The sequence below is a fragment of the Brachyistius frenatus genome, unplaced genomic scaffold, assembly GCF_029030835.1.
Source record: "Brachyistius frenatus isolate BFR_SWC_R1_liver_20210118 unplaced genomic scaffold, ASM2903083v1 Contig_19, whole genome shotgun sequence".
Lineage (NCBI taxonomy): Eukaryota > Metazoa > Chordata > Actinopteri > Embiotocidae > Brachyistius > Brachyistius frenatus.
The window spans coordinates 2,315,753-2,341,438 of NW_027210618.1; the positions used below are offsets into that span (position 1 = coordinate 2,315,753).

The window sequence follows — 25,686 nt, forward strand, 5'->3', positions numbered from 1 at the left end:
TATCTTTCTTGTCCTGCCACATCTAGACCCATCATTGTCATCTTCATCACCCCTGTGGATTTCATACAGCTCTGCAGCTCTGCTCCCTGCATCAACCTCCCTCCCCTTCCACCCCCATCCACCACTGAACCCCGACCCTCCAGCCCTCGCTCTGTGGTCCCCTCTCCGTCGCCCCACCACGTCTGCGGAGTGGGTGCCGGCTCCCTCCCCCAGGGGTGGGAGTGAGGAGCTGGGCGACGGACTCGACAAACCCCTGGAGAATGATGCAGAGGGGGTCTGGAGCCCCGACATCGAGCAGAGCTTCCAGGAGGCCCTGGCCATCTACCCGCCCTGTGGCCGCAGGAAGATCATCCTCTCTGATGAGGGCAAGATGTACGGTACGCCCATCTCTGTTGTCATACTCTCTGTGTACCTTTTTCTCTATGAAGGACATGATGAAGTTCACACGCACAGCAGGAAGTGCTTGTCTAAAATCCGTCTCTGTAATGTGTGAATGTCAGATTCAGTTCAAACCAAAAATTCCTAATCTGTGTTCTGTTCTGTAACAAATCTGCTAGAATACGGGACAGCTGCAAGTCCAACATAGTCTTTGACTTTCACACCTACGTTTAAGTCACATTACTTTACTACACATATGCAGCACATTAACACTTCAATTTGCTGATATTACAAATCCATGTGACAGTCCCCCCCCCCCCACACACACACACACACACACACACACACACACACACACACACACACACACACACACACACACACACACACACACACACACACACACACACACACACACACACACACATTCCCTCCACCTGGCGTGAGAGGTCCATTTGGCAGACCAGAGCAAAAAAATAGTTTTTTAGGTGGATTTGAGTGAAAAAAAAGTGACAGGCTATGAAACAACTGTGAACCTCTTCTAATACAAACACAGTTGTATGTTGTAGGACACAAACAGACAAATACTCACAGCCACACACTTCTTACTTTGAAATGTTCTTAATACGGTCTGACAATGTGTTTCACATACTCTATCTCACACACACACGCGTGTTCATGTTGCACATCACTCCTGCTTCCTGTGTAGCTGTCAGCTCCACTTCATCCCATAATGCCGACTATGATGGCATGATATGTCAGGAACAAGTGCACACGCTCTGATCACTCATTCTTCTCGACGTACTAAATACAGAATCAGTTTGTTCAGATTCAGCTGAGAATGAGAACACGTTTAGAAAACCCCAAAAAGCAAAGCTGCAGTTCTATATTGAAGATCCACAACAATGACAACGGTCACTTCCTACACACAGTACGTTGTCAGTGATTCACCTGCATAGATGCTAAATTTGTGCGTTTTTGCCTCAAGACATCTATCAGAAATGTAACTGTGATTTCCACACTAGAGTCGAACCATCTCGAGCTGTTTTATTCTGCTTTCATTCAATCCTAAAATAAAAATGTGAGGTTTGTCGCAGCAACAGAAACTAGTGTAGAGCTTGATCTCTGTGGATGTCATTTCCAAACAGGTGTTGGGAAGGTGAGGCGACATTCCTCTCCAACATTTTGCTGAAAGATGTTTGGTGACAGATGGTTTTGGCCGCAGTGTGTCCTCCTGCCTGGCTGTTTGATAGTGGATCCGGTCGGTGGAAAACAGAGTAGACGGAGGTAGTGGCGCTTTCAGACAGTCTCTGTCATCGCCTCGTTTTGTCACTGTGCCAGACAGCTCCTTTAACTGTTAGCTTAGCCTAGCATAGCTTAGCCACCTATTGAGGTCATGGCCATCCTCTGATCAACACTTAAACCCTTATAAAGCCTGTAATAATAGATGGAAGGGGGAGCGGAGGAGAGAGGGGCAGGTGTCTTATTCTGTGCCACATAGAGTGGGGGTGGAAGGGTGTGTGTGTGTGTGTGTGGGGGGGGCTGCTGGATAGGCAGAGGAGGAGGAGTTTTTTTTTTTGACGAGGAAGGCACTGAGGTACCCCTTCCTCCCTGTGGGGGTCAGGGGCAGGTGATGCCCGCCAGGGAGCGCGTCGGCTTGCCAGGAATGGCATGCACGCTTGGGAGCCCGGGGGTTCAAGGCAGCTTGGCTGTAACCCTAAACCAGAATAGACGTTTACCCTTTGAGCGCCTGGAGGGGAGGAGGGTGGTGTGTGGGGGGGGGGGGACAAATAAACACCAAGGTGGGCCGTGGTGTCTTGCATGGCCCGGAGGCCCAGCAGAACTCTCTCACACCTGTCCCCACTGTTCATATATCTACACTACATATGTGTTTGAGAGTGAGAAAGCGAGTGGTTGCGTTTTTGTTACCTTCTCTGTTCCCTGCTGTGATTTACTGCCGTCGTATCTCTTTGTCTCTCTTTGTCCTTTATGAACGACAGCCTCTCTCTCTGTCAATCTCTCCGTTGGTCTCTCCGCCTTTTCAGTTCGCCTCCAGCTGCTCTCTGAGTTCAACCTGACAACCCTGTGGCAAATCCAGATTTATGACTTGAGAAATGAGGCAGGACTGAGTCCGAGCATGGCCCACTTTGCCCCCATTGCCCCTCAACAGCCAGAGCAGCCCTTCCCTTACGGTCCTTATGGCCCTGGGAGCCCCCCCCCCCCCTTTTATCACCATCGCTGAGGTCACCAGTGGCCAACAACTCAAGTCATTCAAGCAACCACAATCAATGCAAAGATACTTTGAAGGTCTTTAGTGTTGTTAATGTTGTTAAAGCGCTGATGGGTGGTCTTAAATCTGGTAGCCAAATCAAATACTAGCTGAGAATATCCTTAAAGGCATACATCAAATTGTAAAGCGATGACTTGATGATTTTAGAAATGTTATTTAGTCTTCCTGCTGAGGCTAAATATGGACACACAGACAAAACAAACTGAGCAAAAAAAATGGTCTGTTGGCTAAGAGCAACATAGTCTGAATTTTAGGTTGAATTCCCCTCGAAGGACTGAATGCCATTCTTTGCTAAACAATATGATATTGAGTCTCAAGCCTGCGAAACAGAAGGAATGTGTTCGGATCACCTTCTACATTGTAAATTCCTAAATTGAATGGAATGTTTTCGACCCTATATTCTGCGTATAATCACCACATTTCTTTCCCATAATGCTGTGCATCTCGCTGGCCCTCGCGCCCATTACTCAACAGACCTATTAGCTCGCTTATTAGAGACGGTGTCACGGATATGGAGGCAGTTTATGTGCTCCAGCAGTAATTCGACATGCATCTGCCAAGGAAAACATTTCCTGCCTTGTGTGGCTCTCGGCGAGAGACGTGCCCTGTGGTCTGACCGAAGGCCCCGCATTGCATTCGTGGAGAAAAAGTCCTAGACTTGTACCGATGTGCTGACAGCTTTCGCTAGAAAGAATGTGTTCCTGGAAATATGATTATCTTCCCTATTTATTTGCTGCCATACATCTGCCACATCAATTTATGGGCTGCTTTTGCAATTATAATTGTTTTATTTTATGATGTCTTTTATTTAGCAGCATTAACTCTTGCATCACTCCGTGCTCTGTGCAGCTGTCTGGTTTCGTCACACTGGATTTCCTAACATCTGTGTGAGGAGCACTTTTCTCACATTTTGATACGTCTTCCTTCCTGTGGAAGAAAAAAAACTAAACAATTTGCCCATGTTGGTGAAGTGGATGAAGTCAGCAAAGCTGCCCTCGGTAGTGGCATATTTTTCAGAACAAAGAATACCCACACAATGAATCATGCTCCCACTGAGCTCGGCTTGTGCAACATGTGAGCCCATTGTCAGGCCATGTAAATATGTTTTTGCCTCGAGTCATTCTCATTAAGATCCTGATGTAAAGGTCAGCGGAAAGCAGCAGCGAGTCTTCACCCAGGTCCAAACTTTGGCAGTAAAGTGAGAGATTCACCAGCGACCTTGACCTCTTGACCTTTGAAGAAGCCTGTGGCGTCTGTGTTTCCCCTGTTGTTTCCCTCCTTAACAATGCCTCAGTTCGCTGCTTGAAGAAGTACTTAATGGCATTTAAATATGATGTTTAACGAGGGATGGAGGGTAACACTGAAATTCTGAAACATCTCCAATGTTGATATAAAGTTGTCAGAGAGATGTTAACTGCAATGAACTGTCTTCCATTATTAAGTATTTCATACGCATGAGCAGTGGTGGAAGAAGTATTCAGGTCCTTAACTGAAGTCCAGCCTTCTATTATCTGTGCACATTATTGTGATGTGCTGCATTTGTGCCCAACAGAACAGTCTCCAAACTTTTTGATCGCACAACATCGAACAACAACCTATACTCTAAGCTTCTAATTTACAATTTGCTGAAATCATTCATCCCCAAAAAATAGCTAATATATTAATTATTGATTATCAACTGATGCCTTTATATCTATATATATACATTCTATATATAGAATTGCATACATCATGAAAAATAGCTGACTCTGCTTTTACCGCAGTGTCGGTGAATGAGGTAAATAGATAGAGATAGATAGATAGATAGTTACTTTATTATTCCCGCGAGGGGAAATCTGCTGTTTATCCCTGATCCTGTATCATTGTCTCAACAGTATCTGGAAATGTATGTTGACCTTTCTGTTGGTTGATTGAAAATGTTGAAACAGGTTGTTTTATAGTAACACATGCTTTGAATCTCTTGTAAGAGACTTTTCTATATGAGTGGTTTGTGTGACACCGGAGGGGGACACACAAGATGTGCTGTTTTTAGGGGACAGTTCCCGGGTGGTGGAGGGTTTCAAATGAGCAGGAATAGTAACCCTTTAGCCTTGACTCTGAACTTCAGGCTCTCATGAGGATTTGATGCTCGCTGGAGGATTTTTCGAGGAAACCCCCTGCTGATGGTGAACTTCTGGAATCGGGACTCTCCCTCCATCTCCGACACTCTCTTTCTGCCTCACAGTGTAACTAATAGGACACGGTGACAGCCGTGTAACAGGCATTAGATCTGCAAGGTGGAAGGTAGAAGGATGTAACTACCCCCGCATAAATCTCTGCAACTGTGGAGACACTTGTGGCAGGTTGTGTTCATATAACATGACATCTAGATTTACTCCTCTGCTAGATTTATGGTACTTTTGTCAGAAATCATGAACAAACTTCAGATTCTTTAAGTATGGGCGAGGGAGCTGTAGACCCTTTGACAGCTAATCAGACAGTAACTCACAGAAACATGATCATGAATAAACAGGAAGAGGCCAAGAAACACTCTGTTAATAATTTGGTTTATTATATTGCAAGTACTTTATACTTAAGAAATCATCAAGAATAACCAACCTCTAAAATAAATGTAATAAAAATAAATTAATTTGTGGATTCTGCATGAATTTAAAAACACTGAATTTGATTAATTTGAACTAAATACATTTTCTTTGATACATAAACACACCGTTTAAGAGTTATCAAGTAAAATGGAGTAAATGCTTAAAATAGTTTCAAAGACTTTGGTTTGGGTATTAGAAGAAAACCCTTACATGAAAACTGAAAATGTCGTAGTGAAATAATTAAGTGTGTAATTAAAGCACCGGCCTGGAAGTCTCAATGTCTTAATGTCTACACATCCTGTCATGATGAGGGCATTTCCCTCACGAATATGATGCTGATCACATTTGATATGAGGGGAATGAACTTCTATTTATCTGTTGTCAAAAATGCAAACTCAGGACATGAACCAAATATCTTTGCAGTCCATGACTGTGATGCTAGTTATAGTTTTGAGTGCTCACGTTTTTCTGTATTAATCTAATTCTTGACTTGTTGCTGGAGTCGAGGTCATTTCAGAGCTGAGTGAGCCGCATCCAGGCTCTATCGGAGGGGAAATAACACCCAGCCAAGACATTCCTGCAGCCTAAATGTGACCTTTGTTTTCCTGACCTGACAGTTGGCCATATACTGTATGATGTGGAGAAAAATTTTACGGCTGGCAGATGTGTCTACAGAGAGGACGGGAGTTTGTGTACAGTTACACTTAAATATGACGCAACACAATGTAGTCTAAGGACAGTTAATACGATATTGTTTCCACAGACAGAATCACAATTCAAGGCTAATTTCTAAATAGATTTTAACAGGATTGTCCACAAGAGTTAATGTGCAGCAGGTTGTTGTTGTACACACACACACACACACACACACACACACACACACACACACACACACACACACACACACACACACACACACACACACACACACACACACACACACACACACACACACACACACACACACACACACACACACACACGTGTCCTTGCAAACAGGACATGGGTTAATGTCAGAGCAGCAGATGTGACCAGTCAGTATAGAGGAATGTCAGGAATGTAAAGAGAGAGAGAGATCTCAGACCAGGCCAGTGATGACCGCAGTCCTGCTCCTGCTGGGGAAGGGCAGATTTATGACTGGCCAGGGGTTGACTGTGGAAGGGACACTGTAGGCCTCCTTCACGAACCTCATCCTCTCCCTGACTTCTGCCAGAGGAAGGCAAACAGTTTTTGTAAACCTTTCAGGATCATTTTGATGCATTGAATTGTCCCAAGTCTGGAAAATGCTCTTCTGTTTATGTATGAAAGGAAATGTTCATGGAAGTCCTCCAGGGATGTTTGTGTAGCTTTTTTTTTCTTTTGTGTATATTTGGGCTCTGATGTTAACTTGTCCAGTTCAAGCCCAGTATGGAATTTCAAACCCTCCTCCGGACAGGAAGTTGGAGAAATCGATCATATTGTGTGATGGGCAGGGCAGCACAACAGCTGTTGATATTTGGGAGTTGCGTGCCTCTCTGTGTCCTCATAATGTGGCTTCCTGTGTATTTCTGCAGGACATTTACAGGTACTGTATCCCTCTTCACAGAAGTATAATTACTTGTTTTGGCTTGAATGAGCTGAATACATTTTGTTGTATGGCTGAACAATTCGGTGCGGTGCCAATACTGATTCAGCCTGTGCATCAACTCAGCTGTATGATGTAAACCAGTGGGCTCTCAAACTGTTCAGACCCTGCATCACTATGTACAAAACCAAACTTTCCACTTCCCAGTGCAGACACAAAACATTTTTTTTTTTTTTTTTATAAAATACTAATCACTTATTTAACCATGCAATAGCCTAAAAAAAAAAAAAAGGCTAATCAGCATAAGGCAACTGTATCAAAGTCAAAGAACACATTTACATCTCTTGTATGGCGCCAGTCAGTGACTCCTTTTCAGGATATGAAGGTCCGTCTGACCTCAGGTACAGCGTTGACACTTGCCACTAGATGTTTTTGGGACCTCATAGCTATTTCAAAATGCCACTACTTCTGTTTGCTAAAATCAATGACTGACGAGACAGAATCCGACTGCATTAACGCTTCGTGGCAAAGCACTGGCAAACTTAAACTCTTAAACATTTAAAGGATTTTTGACAATTTTGAAAAACAAAAATCATATGTAATTGTTGTGTGGTAAGAAGCACTAGGCGGTATGAATACCATAGTTTAGAAATCACTGATGTAAACTAATCCATGTTAAAGTCACTTTAAAGTTTCATTCAATCACTTAAGACCACGTGATCTGTTTTTAGTGCCACAGCCTCACAGAACCTTCAAGTGAGTGGTACAGATTTTCAATTTGGGAAAATTAAAGCACTGTTATAACTCAATATTTGTATTCAAATACTCATATTTGCTGAGTTGACGAATCAAATTTGGTATCTGAAGATAGAAACGTTGATCACTGTGCCCCTAGTTTGATGACTTAAGCACTTCTGCGGCTTTTTTAGAAAGTTTTATGCTACCAACAAATTACACATCGAACTTGTTTGCCATTTAATATGTGCTGTCAACAGTTAACAGATGTCATAACAGATGTTTTGTAATGACGGTCCATGAGTGAAATACTCTTCAGGTTTGTTACTTTTGGTTGTAATACAAATTGGTAGTGAGGTCTGCTCTAACTTACACTTGCTCCTGGGCATATTGTGATGATGTCATTATTCATTCACACCTTAATATTTTATTATAAAGTTGCAAATCCCAGCAGTGTATGTTGAACTCTGGAAAACCCTGACTGTGCTTCTACTGCGGCACTTTTCATGGCATGAATAACTTTTTCCAGAATCATATTCCCCCCAGACGTGTCTCTGACTGTAGGCGCTGTGATAAACAACATCAGACTGCGGACCAGCGGCTGATGGTATAATGTTCCTGACTTTCCTGCAGCCTCTGCTGGCAGAAGTTGTCGGTCGGTGCTACTCCCATTGGATATCATGATCTCATCGCTGTGTGACTGAGTCGCCCCTCTGATCTCATGGGTGTGTTGGAGGGTATTTTTGATGAGGCCCTTCACTGTCTCGCTAGGAGTGGCTTCTGATACCAGGTCATGAGGCAAGACGTCTTTGACAGCTCCTTAATGAAGTTTTTTGATTTCCAAAGTACATACCTGACTAATTTTGAAGTGTTTACCGTCATGTTAATAAAACAGATAGAGCACTTTTTTAATTCGTTAATACTGAGATGAAATCTGATGGTGCGTTCATAAGCTACCGGGAAGTTGGAAGTTCTGGCCTCCGAGTGGGAGAAATCACCTGAAAACCTGTTGAACTGGGAATTTCTAGGAAAGTTGGAGGTTTTTTGAGAGCTCCGAGAAGTAGGTCTGACGTCATTCGGCATGGCAGCGTTTGTGCTAAAAGGAAGATATATACTCGTTCAGTGCAAAAATAAGTCACTTCATGGTTAATTTAGGTCATACTAGTTGGAGCTGGGTGTTGTGCAGAGTATCTGCAAAAAAAACAACATGAAATGTAGTGTACAAATAATGCTGACTGCATTTTGTCCCTTTTGTGGGGCTGCCTTCTTGCCTCTTTGTTGTTGTCATGTGAACGCTCTCAACTGGGAAGTCGGACGTTACTGAACCAGAACTTCCTCACTTCCCAGCTGCCTATACACCATATGTTTAATTTTACTATTGAATATAATAACAGAATACATCCTACCTGTCAGAAATTTACATTTCTAATTTCAATGTCTCTGACTTGCGGTCGACATGGTACTTAACAAGTTGATAAAGTTTGGCAACAACTTTGGTCGAAGAGAGTTTTGCAAATCCAAAACACAAGTTTAGAAGAGTCTAACAAAAAAAACAACCCAAGATGGTCTGTTTTTCTGAATTCCTGCAAAGAAGTTGTATTCATCTGTGGAGACATGCTCACAGAGCTGTGTCTGCTACTCTGAAAATTCCTTTTGGATACGCAACGTACATCTTACTGTACACTGAGTGAAGATAAATTGCTTGGAACGGGAAGACCTTGCTGCTGTAATGCGAGGAACTCAATTCATGCAACTTAATGTTCATTTGAGGTCAAGTACTGTAAGGACTTCGACAAAGCTCTCTGTTCGTCTTTTCAAGACTTTGATTGGGAGGAAATGTGGAACACTTTCTTAATCCCTGTGGAATTAAAGAAATATGCATTTAGGGGCTCAAACAATCGGTCGGCGAGTGCACCTCCTGATAAACACTAAACGGTTGAGGAGTTACAGTCCTGAAAGGAAAATAAGATTGAATGAATGCCGCAACTGGGGCTGAAGTGTGTGTGCCAGTGTATGTATATATCTATGTGTGCGGCTGTGTGTATAAACTGGAGTGCACAGCATTTCAGAGCAGGGTTTAGTTCACAAAAGCCTCACACAAAGACAGTCCTACCGCTGGGTAATACTGTATGTGTGTACACACTTCATGTGTGTGTGTTCCAGGGGCCTTTATGCCGAATAATAACGACCAATTTTCCTGCTTCTTCCTCTCCAAACCAGCTGATTTATTCAGATTCATGTGACTAAACCTAACAAAACCATAGTGCCACATTAGAAAACATCCTCAATGCTCAAAGAGATGATGTTGTCAGATCAGAAAACATGTGTGTGTGTGTGTGTGTGTGTGTGTGTGTGTGTGTGTGTGTGTGTGTGTGTGTGTGTGTGTGTGTGTGTGTGTGTTGTTCTGCGGGGCATGGAAAAGCAACTTTTTGTTGTTGTTTATTTGTGGTCAAGCTGATGTTATTACAGACTGCTTTGGAACCCAGTATTTTTGGCTGTATGGAGGTTTGGGTCTCATTCTTTCCAAAGTCTTTGCTAGTAGACTTGTGCGCCCTTTAGGGAGTCGCAGGTGAAGCCCGTCTAAACAGCTCTGTCAGATGTAGAGAGACAATATGAGTTTAGGTTATTCATAGAGATCCGAATGAATAATTCATGTTTATTGTATCTTGGATCTAATCTTGGCTCCTGTAATCAAGCTATTATTCCTAATCAATCTTAACTCTGTACACGTCAAAGTAATTACTGGAAATGCAGTAAGATCACTAAGAAGTCTGACGGGGAAACTAAAGCAGGCTGTAAAATGACCAAATACTGTCAGCGGTAAACATCCATCACACCTTTCTGACAAACATTCTGGTTATACTTTTACCTACAAGTAATGCACACATAATTGTACTACGTGGTGAGGTTTTATTATCAGAATTTTTTACTTTACCTCGGCATGAAATACTTAAAAAAACAAACCAAACTGTTTGGTTTGTTATTAACCTGTTCTGCTTGTGTTGTTTTTTCTGTCCGTCTCCATGTTATTGTGTTGCTGTGTTTTCAGATTGCAGTAATTACACTGAGTACAATGGATATGATGGTGCAAACGATAAAACCCAGTCCCAAGTTGTGATAAAGGGAATTATCCTCCTAACCCTCCGTCCAAACAGCTTATTGTATAATTACATTACATTACACTTTCTAGAGGCACACGTCTGGTTTAAAGTTGCTCGTTTCGAGACCCAGCAGCAAAACTCTAAGACGTTCCTTTAATGACTTGAAGCAACAAAACACAGATGCCTTCAAAAAGCATTAAGTTGAAAGTCGTGTCTGAGCAAGCTGTGAGATCTAGACTGACCGGTTCACATGAAATAAAAACGGTGTTTTGGATTCCGCGCAAAATCTGATCACTTTTATTGGCTGACAAAATGTCTGACGGGGTTTCAAACCCGGCTTCAGGTTTCCTCATTTCACCATTTGGTGTCACCTGATTGGCCGGTTTGTGGAGCGTTGGGAGGTCTGACCCAAGCATCGCCATGTGAGGGGAAAAGCTGACGGGTTTGTACCAGGTTGTGTGTCATGACTGATCTGTGTGTTAATTCACATGGAGATGTGGTGCCAAGGAAAAATGACCGTGTTTAAGAGGTGGTGCAAAGTCTAGCAAACTGTATGACTTTGTGTGTGTGTGTGTGTGTGTGTGTGTGTGTGTGTGTGTGTGTGTGTGTGTGTGTGTGTGTGTGTGTGTGTGTGTGTGCGCGCGCCCCGATGTGGGTGAATGAGAGGTCATTTTGAGTGTGAGAGTTGAGATTCTCTCTGTAACTGATCCTGTGTGTATGTGTTTGTCCTCTTTTCTTGATACTTTAGTTTATTAAATATCAGAAAATAATGAACAGTGCTTTTCAAATCATAAAATTCCTTGTTTTTTCCCACCAATAGTCCAAAAAGTAAAGATATTTCATTTACAGTGAATACTCACACCTGTGAAGATGCAGCCAGTGAATATTGAATTTTTGCTCAATAAATGACAATAATTTGTGCTCTCAGATTGATCTTTTGTCAATCCACTGAACAATAATTTATCAATTGTCTCAGCATTACTGTAACGTCATATGTAGTGTTAATTTGTGTGTGCACTTCATTACGTTGCATGGCAGCAGCACAGAGACACTCAAGTTATACTATTTCTTGTAAAACCTTCATTCACAACTGTTTCTCACATTTTAGCCGTTAAACTTGACGTCTAGTTTGGAGGAAGAAGGCGAACGAAATCACACGACCTTTGCCCTCCGCACCAACTGGAGACTTTGGATGGTGATGGGGGAGTGGGGTGGAACAAGCTCAAAATTTACTGCGGGCGTAAAAGCATATTCCATAAACATTGACACACACACCAGCTGCCTTACGGCCTCCCCAGACTGGCCTCTGGTCACTGGCTTGCGTCGTGTCTGTACGGTCTGAGGATCGCATGGCTGCAGCCTCCACCTGCTCCACCAATGTGACCTGTCTGTCAGCAGCGGCCGCGCACAGACACGCACACACTGTGGGGATATGAGCTCAGTGTACACTGAGGGGGTCAGCCTGAGACTGATGCACGCTCTCACACAGACAGAGGTACTGTATATACTTAGCGAGATACTTGCAGCTTTCGGCGTTGACGCACTTGACAGCCTCGACGCTTGCTTTGGACACGTGTGTTTACACACTAATCTATACGTGCATGTGTTGAAATACTTGCATATATGTGCACACTCAGATGTGAATTCTGCTATTTATACACAACTATTAAAAATGTGCACAGAAATGTACATTTCTGCACTCTTCCCTCCCGTACTGTCTACCATTCTACTATTCAATATCTTCAAGTCACACCACCCATTATCTATACCCATTTTATTCTGAACAGGGTCACGGGGAAGGGGGGGGGACATCCTGGACAGTCCCAACACATATAGATAAACAGAAACAAAAACAATTTACATTTACACCTCAGGGCAATTTGTAGAACCTTAAATTACCCTGACATGCCAGAGTATCCAAGCAGGACATGCAAACCCCACACAGAAAGGCCCCCCCGGCCAGGATCGAACCCGAGACCCCCTCGCTGTGAGGTGACAGTGCTAACCACTGTGCCGCCCCAAGAAGAATTTAAAAAAAAAAAGTGTACAACTAAGGAACGTCCATTTAAACGTCCGTTTTCCCTATTTCTTTCTTTCCTTCCTTTAACTTATTTTACATGTTAACTGTATACAGTGACACAAGTGGAAGCTTCAGTGTTTGATGTTACTGTGTGCCTCATTCAAGTCTGTCTTAAAGGAATTTGAAGGAAACTTTCATATAAAATGTAATTTCAATGTGATTTAAATAATAATGAGCTTAAAGGTGGTTGAAATGTGGCTGAAATTTCTAAAATATATCCAATAACTAAAGTAAAATTCAATTTCTCTTGCCCGTTTCAGGACGAAATGAGTTGATTGCACGCTACATCAAACTTCGCACGGGGAAGACGCGGACCAGGAAGCAGGTCAGTTCTCTGAAAATGCCATTTGTATCAGCCCCTATTTTAGAACCCCTCTACAAAGTCCACTCCTGTTGAGTGATGCCCCAACACCCTGTGTAGCGTCCCCCCCACCCCACCCCACCCCAGCCAAACCCTCAATCCCCCTCTTTGGAGGGCTGGAGATGACGATAGATTTAGGGCCAGGGCCCAATGCACAGATGCTATAGGATCATGTGTCGGTGTTGTTTCTTCACCACCTCGTGGATCTGGGGCTTGTTAGATGGGCAGAGGAGCTGGGGAATACAGTGATCTGGATGGGAGACTGAGGTGGGACGGCGAGGGATTTGGAACTCTATCCTCACTACGGTATCTGATATGGAAGAACTGATGTATGGAGCAGTGATGGATGTGGAGAGAAAGGGTCGCTGCTAAGTCATCTGGCAGAGTTGGTGTGGGAATGAGATGAGATGAGTGGAGATGGGAGGAGAAGGAGGGGCAATGACAGATCAGAGATGGATAGAGAGCCAAGTTTAAGGTGTAGAGGGACACCTGCTGGTTCATCTACAGTAAACTGACTGACTACTGTGTTGTAGTACACTATGATGGAAAGTTTCTCTGACAGAGACGGAAAATATGGATGAAATGATATTTATTATTAAAAAAAAAACAAGTTCATGTTTGAGCTTAGCAAAACATCCAATCTGGAAAAATCTCAGAGAAATGAGGTACGCCACAGGCAAGTTGCTCCACAGACTAACATTTATGGTGGAGAAGGAAATTGGAGCATCAAGAAATCCACGCACACACATGCAGTGCTTCACTGTGTTGTGTTGTTTGTTGTCCATGTGTTCCAGGTGTCTAGTCACATCCAGGTTTTAGCCCGGCGGAAGGCCAGGGAGATCCAGGTGAAGCTGAAGGTACGCTACGTGAGTCAACCTCTCTGCTTTTTTATATTCTTCGAAATGCTTTGGAAGATTTAACATGAAGTAAAGTGAAAATGTACTTTTTTTTAAATCCCAATGTGTCTGAATTGTTAAACAGCTTTGCTCTGTGCTTTCCGCCAGAGAAAAAAATAATCATAGACGAGTTAAATGTGTGAGTAGCATGTTGTATTTTCTCATTTTATTAGAGATGGGCTTATGCAGGTTTTCAAATGTAATCAGACCAATGTGCCTACAGTCAGTTGTTTGCAATTATCATGATTTCAATCAAGTTGAGCAGCAACATGTGAAAAGAAGGTGAGAACATTGTTGCTCTGTGTTATTCCCTCTTGTAATGAAACTTCATATTTTGTTTAAGGTATTTCTACATGCATGGATGGGACTGCCATGTATTCACATTCCATTAACACAACTGGCTATTTTAATTGCACCCTCTAATTCACGCTAGTTTTAAATGGGACGCTGACACGTTTTGATGAAATGTGGACATATTTCACAAAGCCCGGGGCTTGCTGTGCGTGATTATGAATAACATGAACCAAATGCAATTTTCAGGACACAAATTAATCCCTGCATTATTCCTTCCAGGTATTACATTTGAAGAGTACCACAAATAAAAGTTTTCCTGTGCGGTATGCTGTGAGACCTTACACATCTCTGTCCCTCTAGTACTTTCTCAGTTTACATTTCCCATCCGCATGCTCGCAGTCCGAGAAGGCAACAGGACTCTCCCTTACCTTGGACGGTAGCCACGAGGGTTCAGCTGGCAGGCCTCTGCACCGGTCACAGGGTTGGCCCCTGTGACAGGCTTTTTTAAATACGTCTTTGGTGTAACTGAGATCCCTACCACATGTACCCCCCATATTTCAGCTATGCCCTTGTGTTAGCCAGTTCTGAGAGGAAGAATGCACCGTGTGGCCTTGCCCATTTGGGCTGGGTGGCAAGTGCTTGTAGTCCTCTGTGGGGTGGAAACTGCTGAAGGAGTGGATTCAAAAACAAGAGCTGTATCACTTTACAGTGCAGCAAACAGTATCGAAAAGTTTGCATCTAACCGCCTGCATTTAGCAGTTTTGATATGATTGTGATAAGTATTTTTAACATATCACCCCACTGCCTGCCTTGACTTCCAGAATGACCTCCAACAGAAGCTTGTTGTCATCACCGGCTTGCCCCAGCCAAAGCAATAAACTTAACTCTTGACCCAAAGGCCCTTGACTGTAATATCACCTTCTCTTCAGCTCTCCACCTGGCAGGGATTCACCGATGATGCAAGCCGGCCTCAGCCTTTCATTTCCCCTTTTAGGGCTCGGCTTGCGTTAGCGGTAAAGTGGGGCGCTGACTTAAATGGAGTCTGATGAGTGCTCTCCATTTGCGCTGCTGTCTCTTTTATCTTACTCGCACTCTCTGTCCCGTCTCTATAGGACCAGGCAGCCAAAGACAAGGCTCTGCAGAGTATGGCCACCATGTCCTCAGCACAGATCATCTCACCCACAGCCTTCCAGAACAAGATGGCTCTCCAGGGCCTGTCTAGACCGGCTTACCCCACGACTGGTGGGGTGAGTCTCTGACCAGTGTCCCTTACATCATCCTATTCATACTAAAGCCTGAGCAGAGATCATATCTGTCGACAAAATACCTGTGTTTAATGCAAGTATTTTCATCACCTTATATAGACTGATACATGCCCATCATAACCCTGGATGCTGGTTCATTTTATATCTTGTGACGGTTTTGACTTTTTGTAAATTTAGTTTGTCTGAATTTTACATATGAGACAGCTTTCATTATCAATTTAGCTTCATTTAGATTTATGAAACTGCAGTTTTGCTACAGAAATTTGACCCGTTTACAATTTTTCTGATTAAATTACTTATGTCATTTTATTTATTCAGTGTTTGTGTACTACATATTATATAAATTAATAATATAAAATAATTTGTTTCTATTACATTTTTCATACAACATGTTCAAGTTTGATTTTTTTTTAACTCCTCTCAGCTCAGGCTTCCATTTTGAATGCAGAATAACACCGTTGTGTTACATTTTCTTTCATGGTGGAATTATTAAATATACTTTGCACTCTTCTGCTTTCCCAGTTTTGGCACGGGGCTCTTCCAGGACAGCCAGGAGGCCATGAAGAGTAAGCAGCCACTTCTTTCTTTCTACTCTCCAGCACTGTCCATCAGTAATTTCTCTTGTGATCAGCTTAATAACCATCAGATAAATTTCAGTCAGGGAATGAATCTGAGAACAAATTAAAAAAAACACATCAGTGCAATTATAAAGTAAAGTCCTCAGCTGTCTGACATTCGGCATACCACTCTGCCCCCTGCGTCCTCAGAGGTCAGGCGGTCCAATTAGTATATGAGATGGGGTCATGAGGCCGAGACAGTGCATAACATGCCTCTCCCTCTCTTGTCTGTCTCTTCTCTCCAGCATTAAGCCCTTCTCCCAGCAGAGTTATGCCATGCAAGCGTCCGGCCCGGCCTCCATAACAGGTGGGTGCTCTTTCTCTACTCGGCTGTGTTGACAGAAGGCCGTCATGTCAGCAAAGTGATGAGACAACCAAGCTCATCATGAAGAGCCGGCACAAAACTCAGAGAAATAGTTGTAATTTCTTTTCTGCATTTTCAAGTTTGACTTTGTCCCACTCAAACAACACATTTACACACTCACTGCCCTCTCCTCCTCCGCAGGTTATGAAAGCACAGCAGGGCTGTCCATGTCTCCCGGTGCCCCCTCTTGGCAGGGCAGAAGTATTGCCAGCTCCAAGCTGCGAATGCTGGAGTTCTCCGCCTTCCTGGAGCAACCTCAGGACCCAGAGACTGTAAGTAGAGTGGAGACAAGCGTGCTCGTACATCAGCGATTTAGTGGGGTTCATTGTTGTTGGGTGTGTTGAATCAAAATCTGCACCCTGCACACTGTCAGTCACTTGTGCACACTTTATTAACAGTATTTCAGTCCTCAGATCTTGATTGGAAAAGATGCCATTTTACCAGATTTCTTCTATTAAATCTGTTCTAACGAGAGTACAACTACACAGTATATACCTATATACGTTGTTAATTGTTTGAAATAAAACAGATGAAGAAAAGTAGTTTTGATCAATGATTCAGAGATTCAAAACTTGAACTCTTATACACAGACATAGTGAAATGGTAGCCAATGAAGATGTTATCAACAAGTAGCACTCTGTAAACAAATTCAAAGGAAATACATGCATCTCTAATGTTTTAAAGAAGCCTGGATATTGTGGTTTAAAACTTGAAATGTTGGTGTTTTTTGTGTTGTAAGGGTGTGATCGTAATTGTCTAAGATAATGGGATAAACCCTATTAACACATTAAGAATAAACACAACAGCGCATCACATAGTCATGTATGATTTAAGTGGGGGGAAAAGGGTGGAACCCTTGAGACAGGTGATGGGATATTACAAGAAATATGATGAAATGGGGTAGCAGGCTGAATATAACAGATGTCCCGGAGTGTATCCAACACACACGCACGCACGCACGCACACACACACACACACACACACACACACACACACACACACACACACACACACACACACACACACACACACACACACACACACACACACACACACACACACTTTGTGTTAATGGCAGTTCAACAATTTGGCCATTTGCCATTTTTTTCTCTGATCATCTCCTGATATGCGCTTTTGTTTCTCCAGTTCAACAAGCACCTGTTTGTGCACATTGGCCAGTCCAACCCGAGCTACAGCGACCCCTATCTGGAGTCAGTGGACATCAGGCAGATCTACGACAAGTTCCCAGAGAAGAAGGGGGGCCTAAAAGATCTGTTCGACAAAGGGCCGCACAATGCCTTCTTCCTCGTCAAATTCTGGGTAAAACATGTTGCTGTTTTTTTTAATTTACTTTAGAGAAGCTTCCCTCCAAGTTCAATCCAACCATTTCCATTTAATTACAAATGATACAACACTCATGTCATTTAAAACCCTTTTTAAATGCATTATGTAAATCTCAAGTCTGATATTCTGTGTGTGTGATATATTTCATACATCATCATATAATCCTCCCCAAGTCCTGAAGGTGAAGTGAGAGTACAGTGAATACTCTTGTAATGTTTTGTTGCACCTGTTGGCTGTTAATGGCCTAGCAGTGTTAACTGTGTTGAGATAGCTTAAGTGTCGGAGTTAAGGGAACTTAAGTGCGATTTAGGGCCAGAATGAATGGAAAGTCATTGCTCCCATGACCTGATTGGTGGTTTATATGCCAGCAAAGAGGGGCATTGCTGCGCAGCATGCGTTCGCCGTGGGTGTATTTGTATATTTCTGTGATGTGAGCGTGTGTGACAGCAGCCTTGGGGAGAGTGGCAGGCCTAATCTTTCACTTGGAGAAATGTGATCCCAGACACCTGTCTCTGCACTATTAGACTGAGTCCAACCCTCATGTCCCCCCCTATATTCTTATTTATAGATAAGCCCTCACAAAAACACATACACACACACATACACATACAGACAACCACGCACTGAGAGTGATAAGAGAGTAAAGCACAATGACAAAGTCAACATAAGATAGAGACAGATGGAGGAGAGTGTGGGGTGTCCATCGGAAAGTGGAGGAAAATCCGAGTGGAGGACGTGAAAACGGGCACGAGAGAGAGAGAGAGAGAGAGAGAGAGAGACAGACAAGTGTAATCGGACACGTTCACTTTGTTCATCTCTTTGATCTGACCACGTCGCTTCCCCTCAGGACAAGACCTTTGGTATTTGTATCATGCGCACCACATGAACGGTTACGAACCCGCCCTCTTGTCACTCCACCTCAGGACACCTCGCTCAACACATATGTCAATTAAATAAACACCTCTTTGAAAGGACTTTAACTTTAAAGTAACTTAATCACAGACGTTATGAGGAGGTCAACTCAACTGTGGACAAACTCTTTACCAGGATGACCGAGTTAGTATGACATATTCAATTATTTTGCTGCTCCAATAGGTGGAGGGATGACATCAGGTTCAAGCTTGACTTAAGTGAGTGTGTGTATATGTATGTATATTTGAAGTAGAATGAATGAATAAAGTGCTCATCATGCTCTGTTGTTAGATATATGCTTACTGTAGTTCCAGTATCAGAGTCATCCATGTAGCACAGACCTGAGGTGTCCTGCAATACATCAATACCTGCCACAGCAGAGACAAACTAATGTTGGTCAGCAGGCTCCATTTTTACAATGACGTTTAGGCTAAAAATCCGCCAGGTATGGCGATCTGAAATCAGAAATCTGCAGTATTGATGGTGGAGGCACACAATGCTGCCTCAGTGAACACTGATGTCAAACCATCATAAAGCATTGGTAAACAACAGACCAGTGTGACAAAGTGACTGCCATGATTCACTCAAAGATGCAATGTGCTGAGGCTATTGGTGACTTGCAAAGTGGACATGTAACTGCTGTGTTTTGGGACATCAAAGACTGTGAATGTCAAGTTCAAAGTGCCGCTTCGCGTCCTGCCACCAGATAGCTTTGTATGCAAGGTATTAACCCTCTCACATGCTCGACGTCCACATTATTTATTGAAGAGAAATAAAGTACGTTGGTGAGTAGCACCATATTGAAAGTAGTCTTTCCCAGTCCTTGAGAAGAGCAGCTGGTCGGATCATGGCATTTGATTCAGGGGTGAGGGGAAGGACGGGATGAGTTCCTCTGCCATATATCACAAAGAAAAAGAGAGCAAGACAGCAATAAAGAGAGCAGGAGATAGAAATAGGACACAGACAGTGTGAACAAGAGATAGGGATGGCAGCACAAATGTTGGGTGGCATAAAACCAGCAAGTCATCAGTGAAATATTACTCTCTTGATTCATGTTGGAGCGTGGTGGAGGCAACAGTTACGACATATGCAACTCCAAGCAGGAGGAAAACGAGCTCATAACACTGCCCCCCCCGGTCTGTTCATGTTATCACATCGCAAGGGAGTCCTCCAATTCTCAAGGCATCCATGACAAAACACAAAAATGCTACATAACAACTGGACATTTCAACACCCACACTGGAAAAAAAAAACAAAAAAAACAGCAAAGATCCCCTTTGCTTCGAAAATAAGCAAAATGAAATCCTCGACACATCTGAAAACACGATAACCTTATTTACGCTTCAGTAAAAGATGGGATGAGCCTATTTGATGTTGCCACAGTAACACGGCCACATGGCAGGTCGTGACTTGAGGGGTGTGCTAAGGCGCAGGTTGGCATGGTGACGGTGACAGGCGGCTGACCCACCTCCAGAGCTATGGTATTCTAGATTGAATTTCTAGCGGACCGCACTGTGTCGGCCACAGGCCGCCCCGCTCCCCCCCTTCCCCACTTCCCACCCCCTCGGCGCCCGTGGCCCTGTCCTAACGGATTGTCTCACGCCTTTGAAGTGCAGAGGGAATCCGATTTGAGCTGGCTCTGCTAAATTGTTACACAGCCAGCCTGCCCACCGTGATCTAATCAGCCAATTGCACGCTGCTGATTGTAATTGGATGAATTCCCTCGCAGGCTGTTAGGGAAGCAGAGAATGGCGGTTCGGGGAGGGTCACTAGGCCCCAGGGATGAAGACAAATAGAGGAATTACATGAGCCGGAGATGAAGATGAACGGGGTGATGAAGAGATGAGAGGAGGCTGAGCGGTGTCTCAATAGCCCATTAGAAGACAAGAGCCCGACAGGGGAAAAGGTAAAACCGCCCAGCTGTCTGACAGAGAAGACGGCACCTCAGTCTGATCCACAATCTGATTATACTCTCCTCAGTTCAAACTTGATGGGTGCTTGGGACGGGTGAATCTGCCTCCTCCTGAGGATGAAGAAACTCGACTCTTGACTGCCTTTAAACTGAACTTGTGTTCTTTCACAGGAAGTCGAACACACCCACGTTTGAAATTCCAAAACGGTTATAGATTTAGTTTTTTCGCTGTTAATCATCATGTTTAGCAATAAAAATGAGTATAGAAATGTAAAAAGTAACTTGGGCGCTAAGCATGTCTCCAACATTTTTTTTTAAATGGTAACGTTTGTCTTTTGAAGTTGTGAAATTGTGATGAAAGAATGTACAGGTCCGGGACTCAGCAAATAGACACCCCTCATGTACGGAGTAAACACAAGGTCACTTGAATGCAGCACAGATCAACAGAATCTTTGATACACACTCATACGTACAAAGAGATAGACAGCATCTTGGGAATCTTGACCCTGGATTTGACAGGGTTATCCAAGGTAAACAAGAATCCGTCCGTTAGATACCACTTGGCTTTATTGAGAATCACTCTCAAGCTTCGCTGAGCCGCAACACCTTTGTTGACGTGTCTTTGTCAGCCTGACACACAAGTTCCTTCAGATCCGTATCTGAAAGCAGAGAAGTATGACCTGACATTTTGTTTGTAGATTATGGAGCAGCCACGGTATATCCTCCAGATTGTGGACACTCAGTGTTGCGCGTACATGTCTCCAGTTCAAAGGGGTAATGTTTGTATCGCCACATTCACCACCAGACTGAACTAACCCTGGCTCCTAGACAGGTGTCTACTTATGTGTGGTTGATCCCGACATGGTGTGTGTTTCTTTCTTCCAGGCGGACCTCAGTGTCAACCTGCAGGATGACAGCAGCTTCTTTTATGGTGTGTCCAGCCAGTACGAGAGCTCTGAGAACATGATTATCACCTCATCTACCAAGGTCTGCTCCTTTGGCAAACAGGTGGTGGAAAAGGTTGAGGTAAGACACTGGTATACTGGAAGTCACACATTTCTCCTGCATTTATCATGAGATATTACTGGATTTTATGTTGCGTGTCTCATATTGTAACACCAAATTTCCCTACCCCTCTCGGTTGCACCTTTCTCAGCCTATGCACCAAGGTGTCCACTGAGCACACGGGCTGGAAATGTTTTATAGGCTTCCTCTGACTGTTGTTTTAGGGTCCCAGAGAGCACGGCATTAGAGTTCTTATCAAGCGGATGTGGCTGACTTCCTGAATGAATGGCCCGGAGTAATGCACTCCTCACTTCAGAATATTTACGACCCAAACAGAACAAGATCTTTTTAAATTAGATTTTGTAAGAATTGTGTATGAAGAAAAGTCTTTTTGCACCAGTAAACATCATGTAATCTGCAACTGGAGCCAAAGCCACCGTGCCAAACTCATCTCATGCCAGTCACAAATGACAAACAGCTATTGCATTTATTGTGAGAAATATTTCATTTATGTTTAAATCTCAGTCAATGGAAAAGTATACTTCTCTGTTGACAAGATGTGACAAGTGAACTTGAATTAATTGAACCCAATCGAAACAAAGGTAACTAAAAGACAGTGTTCTTGATATAAGGGTAAATTTTTGGTTTGAAGTTGCTATCAGCAAATGTATATTTCATTTTCAATAAGTGATGGACATTATTAATAAAAAGATGTGCACAGTATTACATAGTATTTATTTGCTGGATTTTAATGCAGTAAATAGTATCCAATGGTTTCAATTTATATATTTTTGCTTTACATTTTGCGTAAAATCGAATGCTTTGTGATCGCAGGGGTCTCATAATTATCAACAGTAAATGATACATATGTTGCTGCAATTCAAGAAGTTTGCATCACTGATTGAATGATCGAGGGGCGATATTTCAACATTTCGGGGTCATGACCACATAAAAAAACCCACGATTATCACCCCGAGGAGTGAATAACTGCTTCTGCTGGAGATGGATTCCAGTCAGTTACCGCTGATCTGTGGTCAGGAAATTGACGTGATTCACAAATCTCCCCAGCATGACGAACTGTTATGTTTCCTGTTAAGTGTACACAATAGTCGCCCTGCCCCCTCCTGCCGCTGATGGATTGTACAATATAAACACATACACACACTTCCCTAGGTAGAGCCATCTGCCTCGGTAGGCCCCATAATGATACTTAATGGCTTCATCATTTGATTACGGCCGTCATAAGAAATATGTTTATTGTCAAATCTGGCATGCCATATGCTGCATTTCGTATATTATATTACTCGCATTACACCTTATCACATAGATGTTCATATCCAACGCATCCATTTGAGTTTCAGTGGAATACGTACGCTTGTGTTTGTTACACCAGATTTCACGTTTAACCCTTTAATGCGTTTTTAATTCCCTTTCAGTGTGATGTATGTCCTCTGACATTAGATTGCGCGCTCACTGTATGTTTCTGTTTTACCCAGACGGAGTATGCTCGCTTTGAGAACGGGCGCTACGTGTTTCGGATCCACCGTTCCCCGTTATGTGAATACATGATCAACTTCATCCACAAGCTTAAACACCTGCCGGAGAAGTACATGATGAACAGCGTACTGGAAAACTTCACTATCCTACAGGTACAACCCAGGAATCAGGGATTTATCGTGGCTTATATGTGTATAGTGGAGCTGGGGATTTAATAGTTTCCGTCCCATTGCGTGCATGTTAATCCTCTCGTGTTGTATACGGCAATATAGTCTGGTATTTTGTTTAATATTAAAGGAATAGTTTATTTATTTTGTTGGATTTTTGAGCATTTAGTGGCAGACTTGGAACATAATATTCATAATTGTGTTTTCATTCTTGTATTATCGCCTGAAACGAAGAATCGTTGTATTTTCATTACCTTAAAATGAGTCATTCGTATTTACATAGGCAGCGGGTCCATTTCCATGGAGGCTGCCATGTTGCACTGCCATGTTTGTACAGTCGCCCAGAAGGAACAAACCAAACACTGGCTCTAGAAAGGGGCCTTTTGTGAGTTTCACGACCACTGTAGATTATCTTACACACTTGGACGGAGAGGGCGAGGCAAAGGGGGGGGGGGAGTCTTCAGTTGGTTGCACTCTTCAGCCTCATCACTAGATGCCACCAAATCTAGCACACTTTAAATGAGAAGATCGCCACAACCAGTCTTATCTGTCTACTGGAGATGAAGCTGGCAGCAAGGTACATTAGCTGAGCACAAAAGCTCGGGGGAATGCGTTCATATCGCATCATCCGGACTGATAAGCAGCAGAGTAAGACGAGGAAAAGTTCATATCAACCGGTAACTAGAAATACAGAGTCAAGAGGTATGAGTTTCTGACAGGGACGATCTCGCTCACCTGTTGAGAAGAACCACAGAATTGAGTAATGTAAACTGGTTGACCTATATGTGGGGGGGGGGGACACCCCGCAGTTTACTTTCCAGATGTTATCGAACGAAATGGATCAAATTCTGATAGTGAAACAATTCATTTCGCGAAGGTTATGATGCGCACAACAATCTATCCACCGTTTTACAGCCGCACCAGTAGACAGAGTAGGACAAGGCGGAGCCGAGGACGTCAGCACGTGTCCACAGTGTTTTTGTAATTACTGTCACTGGCAGAAGGGGGAGGCAAAGTTGCGCGCTGCAGGTTTAGAATGAATTCGATAGGAGTTACTGTCTGCATACAATTTTTACATTGAAATGCACCGATTGTCCTTCATTCATGTCGTTCCATTCATAACACGCAGGGCCACAGGGATGTTCAACATGCAGGAGGGAACTTTCTTTCAATTTCAAAGTGCTATTTGCCGTCGTCGTCGTAACGGGCGTGAAACAGGAAAACTGTGGGTTTTCAATAAATTAGTTTAAGCTGTGATATTTCCATTGATCAACTCTCACCACAGCTGGTATCATTTTTTTCACTGCCTACGAACAACATTTTTTACGGTTTCTTGCAGAGTTAAACCATTTATTCCATTCTACTGCAAGTTGGACTTTTCTGAATGAGCCGGTGTGCTTGCTCCTCAGAGAACGGACACGCAGAGGAAAGTGAATAGAGTGGAGTGTATTGCCATAGTAACCAAGAGGTCCTCCACAACACACTTCAAAGAAATTTTGTGTTCCTTCCACTGGCAGCTGCATTCCTACAGTACTAGCCGAGGGACAATGACCATATTGAGCCCACACTGACGACTACATGGCAGCATGTCATTAGGTTTCTCAATGGGCTGATTTAACTCAAATTAAACTCGGATAGCTCATAAACATATTTGCACACACATGTAGACAACAGACACGTGCACACACAGATTCCACAATGCAAGTCTGAGCACAATGGATCCATGTGCCTCCTGTGACAAGTGATTCATTCACTACAACACAATTGAGCCTAATGAATGGCTGAAGTTGTGTTTCAGGCTTGTTGCACGGTCACATTCCTCTGGCTGTGTTTTAGATAAACATTAGCCTTCTATATATTAATATATAGAATAACAAAACAGTTTGACCTACGGGATTGTGTGTTATTCATCATTAGAAATGTGTTAATTTATCCGGACTTTATTGTATCAGTATTATATTATCATGTACATAGATATGTTTCATAAAGGCCAGTATGGTCATATACTGTACATACATACTCTATGAGTGAGTATGCCAAAATGTTTAAGATTATAATAAACAGCAGAATAATGAGCCACTTACAGCTGTTATTACACTGTAATGAAATCAACACATTTTTTTCCATTTAATAATTGTTGTTTATTTACATATAAATTAATTTTTAATGCATGTATTAACAAACTTCACAGTAATAATGCAGTGGCGGTGTAGCAGAAAGGTATGGCCGTCAAAATCAAACACGGGTGTATAAGATAAACTTCAATTTTTAAACAACAATAAAATTCCATCGCACTAAAACAAATGTGGGTCAATTTTA

The 25,686-nt window shown here is 42.9% G+C and overlaps 2 protein-coding genes across 5 annotated transcripts in view; one reads left to right on the plus strand and one right to left on the minus strand.

Moving 5' to 3' along the window:
- The window catches only part of adck2 (aarF domain containing kinase 2), a 284,765-nt gene that overhangs the window by 52,704 nt on the left and 206,375 nt on the right, over positions 1-25,686 (minus strand). The gene's annotated exons all lie outside the window — the stretch shown is intronic.
- Positions 1-25,686, plus strand: part of LOC138619095 (transcriptional enhancer factor TEF-3) — a 246,969-nt gene that overhangs the window by 8,651 nt on the left and 212,632 nt on the right. For 2 of the 4 annotated variants that reach the window (XR_011310783.1, XM_069695322.1), the window contains exons 1-10: positions 288-377; positions 12,994-13,058; positions 13,889-13,960; positions 15,397-15,531; positions 16,072-16,115; positions 16,412-16,473; positions 16,672-16,802; positions 17,677-17,850; positions 21,584-21,724; positions 23,200-23,352. Coding sequence is in view for 3 of the 4 variants with exons in the window: in XM_069695322.1 (XP_069551423.1) it covers positions 371-377; positions 12,994-13,058; positions 13,889-13,960; positions 15,397-15,531; positions 16,072-16,115; positions 16,412-16,473; positions 16,672-16,802; positions 17,677-17,850; positions 21,584-21,724; positions 23,200-23,352 (984 nt within the window). In the remaining variant the exon portion in view is untranslated. Of the gene's footprint in view, positions 1-26; positions 378-12,993; positions 13,059-13,888; positions 13,961-15,396; positions 15,532-16,071; positions 16,116-16,411; positions 16,474-16,671; positions 16,803-17,676; positions 17,851-21,583; positions 21,725-23,199; positions 23,353-25,686 lie in introns of those variants that run through there. The other 2 variants (XM_069695323.1, XM_069695324.1) reach the window with 2 other exon arrangements.